The sequence below is a fragment of the Antrostomus carolinensis genome, unplaced genomic scaffold, assembly GCF_000700745.2.
Source record: "Antrostomus carolinensis isolate BGI_N321 unplaced genomic scaffold, ASM70074v2 scaffold22413, whole genome shotgun sequence".
In the NCBI taxonomy this organism is placed as follows: domain Eukaryota; kingdom Metazoa; phylum Chordata; class Aves; order Caprimulgiformes; family Caprimulgidae; genus Antrostomus; species Antrostomus carolinensis.
This window is the reverse complement of record NW_010306166.1, coordinates 10122-16600: the sequence shown is the minus strand read 5'-3', so window position 1 is coordinate 16600 and position 6479 is coordinate 10122. Positions and strand designations below refer to the sequence as shown.

At 37.9% G+C, this 6479-nt stretch overlaps 1 protein-coding gene across 1 annotated transcript in view; it reads left to right on the top strand.

Annotated features, from left to right (window-relative positions):
- Window positions 1–6479, top strand: part of INTS12 (integrator complex subunit 12) — a 12746-nt gene that overhangs the window by 5566 nt on the left and 701 nt on the right. The window contains exons 5-6 of the mRNA XM_010165042.2: window positions 3014–3173; window positions 4515–4667. Of these exons, the coding sequence (XP_010163344.1) occupies window positions 3014–3173; window positions 4515–4667 (313 nt within the window). The remainder of the gene's footprint in view (window positions 1–3013; window positions 3174–4514; window positions 4668–6479) is intronic.

Here is a 6479-nt window from a genome sequence, read left to right as displayed (position 1 = left end):
GAATGCAGAGCCAGGACAGAGAGGAAGTGGGTCTGGCCTTTTGGTAGCAGTATGTATTTTAGCTCAGCTTAAGCCAGTTGAGAAACTGTGCTTTATAACTTTGTTCTTCAGTCATTTTCATGGTCTTTCCTGTTGTGTAGATAAGGAGGTGACTCTGGTCCATAGAGGATAGATTTTTATAGCTAATTATACTGTTAACCAGTTGTAGACCGATGAGATTTTGTGTCACATTATTCCTATGTGTTAAGCTCAACTGTTTAATCTCTTATCATAGACACTGAAAAAGAAAGAACAGTTAAAACATTTGAAGTATGAAATATGCAAGAAATATTTCAATTTTACCTTTCTTTCTGCAAATTCCATTTTTGCTGTCTCCTAAAGGAGCAAAAGCCCTGTTCAGCAGTATGTTAAAATGCTACTAAAAACAGTATGATATTAACTTATTTGGCAGAAAGGGATAGAGAAAAGTTTTATTTAAACAGTCTTGAGCTGCTGTAGATTATTAATTCTACATCTTCCAAAGGCAAACACCTACAGGCATAACGAGAAATGCTTGCGAAGTAAAGAAAGAAAATGCAAGTACTGTGCCTAGTGTGGCCAAGACTTGCTTTGAAAAGCATCAGCCAGGTATGTGGTTCTATTAGCTGTTCCACAATCAATATTTAACCTGGCTGCTGAAGGTGTCGCTTCTAGCGAATCATGGTCACAAATTCACAGTTCTCTTGCCAAAGATGCATCTATCCTAGCTAGCTAAAATAGCTCTCATTAAGCTGATGCCAGAGGGAGGGAGAAGCACAGCAGGGTAAAAAGCAACCCTCTAGAGAGGGGATGGTGACAGTCACCCAGCGCTCAGGATTTGTTTTCATTTCACCTGCTGGAACTGATGTCATGTGGTTCTCAGTCTCCAGCTCACACTGGACAGGATGTTTTTCAGGGTTCTCAAAAGTCTTCAGACTTTCCGAATCCAATACCCTTGTTAGACAGTATTCCACTATTTACTGCTCAGCTTCCAACATGTGGGCTCTTTTTGGGATTGGCCATCTTGAGCCAAAATAATAACATCCCAGTACATATGAAATATAAAAGCACTGGATACTCTGTAAAATAATTCAAGTATGAATAGTATTTAGAAAATGAAATCTCTTAGTAACTCCATCAGTTATTCAACCACTTGTGAATGAAAACATCGTGTCCAAGTGCAGAGTAGATGGGGTTCATAGCCAAAGGGTTTATATTTATATAGCTTAAGAAGACAAGTTAACAAGAACCTGGCTGTGGGTTCACAAATGGAAAAGAGTGCATTTGAATATTAACTGTTCCTTCTTTATACATGTAAAAACTAAAGTAGAGACATTAAATGTTTCTTCAAGATTTTCCAAGTGCCAAATGTATTTTCATAGTGGTTAGGAGTATTGAACATCGATGCCTGTGGTGATTTTCTTCTTGTCCTTTTAGACCAAGTTAGGCATAAGGAGAGAGGGAGTATTAAAATAACTTCACCCTCTCCAATACTCGCAGATCTTAGCAAAACAAGACTCATCAGTTATATGGCTCCTCAGTTATATGAAGAACAAATACTGCATGCAGTTTGCAGACAGTAGTGAAATCTGTCTCTCAAAAAACAACAAAAAAATGTCCTTAGAGAAGCCTCATTTTGAAATATCAACCTTATTTTTTTATCAATACTTGTTTGTTTTCTGAAGGTAAAAAAATCATTAGGTTTGTTTCTTGGTTGTCATATAATTTAAAAATAACTCCATTTTAACTTGTTTCTGGGCATGAAGAGCTCATGTTTTTTTAATCAGTCTGGGATTGTTCTTTGTAATTTTAAAATAGGGTGAGTCTCCTCCCTTGAGACATGGGGTTGAAACATCACTGCCTTGTTCTGACCCAGTTTATTTAGGAATAGCAAACAAAACAAAACAGCTTTTGAAATATCCTACATCTAAAATAATGGGCCCTGGAATTTCAGAAAGGTTTCTCCCTCTGTTTTTAAATAGCCTGTTTAAAAGATAAATATTTCTTAGAAAATGGTCTAGTATCCATATGGACAATACCTTCAGACTTCATTTTCCTGTTATAGAAAGAAATAAGGTATTACCTTTCCTCACCCATCTACAAATAGAGTTTCCATGGTTACCTGGGTACCTGCTCCTCAGGGATATGAGCAAAAGCAGCTTAGCAATTAAATAGCTTGGTTTGTCGTCTGAAAGAAGAAATCATTAGGAAAATGGTATTTGGCTAATTCACAGGCACACTCCCAGTCACGTGTATATCACTAATTTGTCATTTATACAGCGTGATTACTTTCACCAGAGGCCCACACGAAATTAAGTCCTCATCACCAGCTTACACGTTTGCTTCAAGGCAGGACTGCACAGTTAATCCTTTCTATTCCATCTTTCCATGCTTCTGGTATTATCTCAAATTCCAAGTGTCTATTTGTGTGGTAGAGACCAAAAGGATGGCTAATAAAGCATGTTTAAAGTAGTATACAGCTTGGTTGATGATGCTTTTAAATCCTGTAGCAGAAAGCACTCTTACAGGCTTGTCACTGAGAAATTACTTGGTTTTGAACTGTATTGCTCTACAGCTTACAGCAAAATTATCCAAATGTAGACTAGGCCTTCATAGGCTGATATAATGAGGAAGTCATAATTGATATACAGTTGAGGTATCCTTAAAAAGCCTAGGAGAAGCAAAGCAGGCAAGACTTGCATTTCTAATATAAAAATCAAACAGAGAAATCAAGTGTCACGTACTCATGCCTGATACTGTAGAAGTTTTAGAATTTCTTGAAATAAATTACCTTTAAAAAATACAAAATTTCTAAAATGTTTGTTAGGAAGGACTCAGGAAGAAAAGGAATAAATTTCATTTGCCACAAGTAGAAAATACATGTGAAAGCAAAAATATTTCTAGTTTTTATCTTAAGCCTTGCAAAATTTGCAGCAATTGAATAATCCTTTAAATTCTTTCTTCCATAATCTGTTCTTAACTATTTACTCTGCAGGCAAATGACAGTTACTTCTGCGAATCAGCTAGTGGAGTGTCAGGAGTGCCATAATCTCTACCACCAGGATTGCCATAAACCTCAGGTGACAGACAAGGAAGTGAATGATCCTCGACTTGTATGGTATTGTGCCCGCTGTACCAGGCAGATGAAGAGAATGGTAGGAGTCAATTTTTTTCTTGTATGAGCACTATTTGAACACAGCAGACTATTCCTAATACATGAGAGTGTTTGATAGGTTGCAGAGATCTTTGGAAGCATATTGGAGAGCCATGTTTCTCAGCAGTGCTTCCCTTGCTGCTGCTGTGTTTTTTAACGTAGCATCTCAAAGAGTATTCTGTAATACACTTCTTAAACAAAGATTTTTAAAAAGCAGAAGTTGAGTGAAGGAGAGTTAAATAAGTTTACTTCCTACTTGGTAAGCAGCAGTTGAAAACTTTTTTTTAATTTCAGGTGATACTCAGTTTTTAGTACATGTCTACCAAATACCCTTACAGTTTTAGTTTTCTTCTCTGCTTTGGACATGAATGGTTGTTTTCCTGTAAGACAAGACTGCAAATTTCAGTCCAGATCTTAAGTGCTGAGTGTTCCCAGGCTTGACAATAAGCTGAGGGTAGCACATTCCAGGGGGGGGAAAAAAAAAAATCAATCCCTTTATTTTGATTGATTTGCATGTTAATTTCTTGACTAAACAGATTAATTATTCCTGATCCCACAGGAATCCCACTCATTTCATTATGAGAAACAAACATCAGAGTAAGAAAGCATCTTTGGGTGCATGAAACATTTACCATTAGTTTGCATGACTTTAGTTCTGAGGTTTTAAAATCAAGCCCTTTTATACAGCAGAAAATGTGTTCTGTTTTGTAACTGTTCTATGATAACTTAGCAAATTGTTATCTGTGGAAATGGCTCTACTAAGAAACAAGAAAAGGCGATGTAAGATCCTGGCCTGGGAGTTATCATCACTGACTGAAATACATGATTATTCTGATTATCATCAGGCCTTTGAACTCAGAGGAGTGTTTGCCTGAGGTCAGTTACCGCACAAGATGGCCACTGCAGCCATCCAACATTTGCCTTCAATATGCCCTTTCCTTTTTTTGTTTTGACATAAATTCTCCGATTTTACCTGCCACTTCTTAGCAGACTCTTGCAGCCTGCATCCCAGTGCTGCTGGATTATGGCCCTGTCTTCCTCAGAGTCACCTGTCTTTGCCTTATTTCTGTGAAGGCCCCGTGCTTTCCTGTTCCTGAAGTGTCAAAAGCCGCCCTTTCCACACTGAAGTGTTAAGTCCTATTCACTATGCTTTTTGGCTGGACTCTGTCCCCAGTACCTCCACATCCCTATTACTTAATTTCTCAAGCACCATTCAGCTTGAAATTGTAAAAACTAGATTGCAGTCCGATAATGCTCATGCTTTTTGTTAACAGTCAAAACAATCAGTGTTAATGTGGCCCATAACTAATTTGAAAGGGGTTTTTTCCTACCACTTATACAGGCTCAGAAGACACAAAAACCACCTCAAAAACCAGCTCCTGCAGTGGTTTCAGTTGCACCAACTGTGAAGGATCCATTGGTCAAGAAGCCAGAAATTAAGTTAAAAGCTGAGACTCCACCAACTTTTCTAGCATTCAAGAGAACAGAAGTCAAGGTAAAGGAGTTGAGATTTTGCAGAAGAGTTTACGTTTCACTGCATAGATTTTTTTCATTAGACCAATCTTTTCTCACAAGAACCATGAATGAAAATAATCTGCTACACTATGTGTACTGTGTAGTACCATAGCATAGTGGTTTTGCATTAACACTAAGCGTGGGGGAAAAAAACCCCTCAATTCAAATATAAGTACCTAAAGCATCCAGTTCTTGATTGTGTTTTTTATGTTACAAAGGAGGGAACAGAATTTACTGTACAGATTTTTTAAAATTATATTTTATGCAAGTAGAAATCGCAGAAAGCCAGTCACATCCTGGACTGCATCAAAAAAAGCGTGGCCAGTAGGTCAGGGGAGGTGATTCTGCCCCTCTACTTGGCTCTCATGAGGCACCACCTGGAGTACTGTGTTCAGTTTGGGGGCCCCCAGCACAAGAAAGACATGGACCTGCTCTAGCAACCTGATCTAGTGGAAGATGCCCCTGCTCGTGGCAGGAGGATTGGAACTAAATGATCTTTAAGGTCCCTTCCAAACCATTCTATGATTCTATGGATTGTATAAAAGATACAATTTACTCTCTGTGGTCAAGTGACATATACATATTGATAGTTAGAAGGCTTCTCCTCATGATAGGGAAACTCTAGCTGACTCGGTGAGATCTAATTTAGGAGGCTGCTGCTTCTTATGTATGTTGCCTCATGTTTCTGTTTCTTCACGTTATTAAATAAATTGTCACAAGTTGGTCAAAGGTGGTAAACCAGAAACAGTGTAATAAATAACATAGTTGTCTAACAAAGCATGACCCCTACCTAGGAAAACACATCTTTAACTCAGAATCAAAGCAATTATTCATGTGCTCAAAGTTATATTTGCCATTGTGAGAATCAAAGCAATTATTCCTGTACTCAGTTATGTTTGCCATTGCTCTGCCTAGTTGCAAACTATCAGGAATAATATGATGGCTATTGCTCAAGCACTTACACTTGTGAATAACTTTTTCTGCTTCAGCAGAGTTATTTATGTGCCTAAACAGGTTGTAAGAGTGAGGCCCGATTTCATCCATCATCTTTACTGTTCAGAAACTCTCTGGATCTACTATAGAAGGGGTATTACTTGAATAGAGAGTTTTAATTTCTGTTTTGACTCTGCCATTTGGTATAACTCTGGTTTAATAATTCAGTGTGTGTATTATCCCCATCTGAAAATTGAAGAGTAGAGGGTTTAAGGTGTGGGAACTGCAGTTAAAGTGTAGCACTTTGCAGGCAAAGAAAACTTTGTTTGCAGGAAGTTTGTCTTTTTCAGTACCTGAATGGGAAGACTAGAGGAAAGAAGTCCAGTGACTTTTTTTAAAATTATATCTATGGTACAGGCTGCTAAAAACCAAGACGAGGGAAGGGAAGGAAGGAAAAAAGTTTAGACACTGCTACTTCCACCAAAAACCACTAATAAATGCAATACTTAATTACTCAGTGTCTGATTTTTGTCTGGGCATCTGTCATCTGGTTAAAAAGTGACAACAGGTAAAGACAGTAAACAGTGGAAGGTACTGACTTGCCTCTCCTCTTTATACTTCACAAATTTGGGCTTTTTGTATTTACGTCAGTTAAACCATCTTTTAAGAGTTTATGGGGGGATCACAATGCCATATGATAGCCTGGTAGGTATACAGAAGAAAGGGAAGAAAAGGTAATATTGGCTTTATGTGGCTGGCAAATTAAAAGTTGGCTGCACCTGGCATCCTTTCCTGTTCATGTTAATACTTTTAACTGTAGCGTAACCAGTGATGAAACATTGTCCTCTGAGTGTTCCTG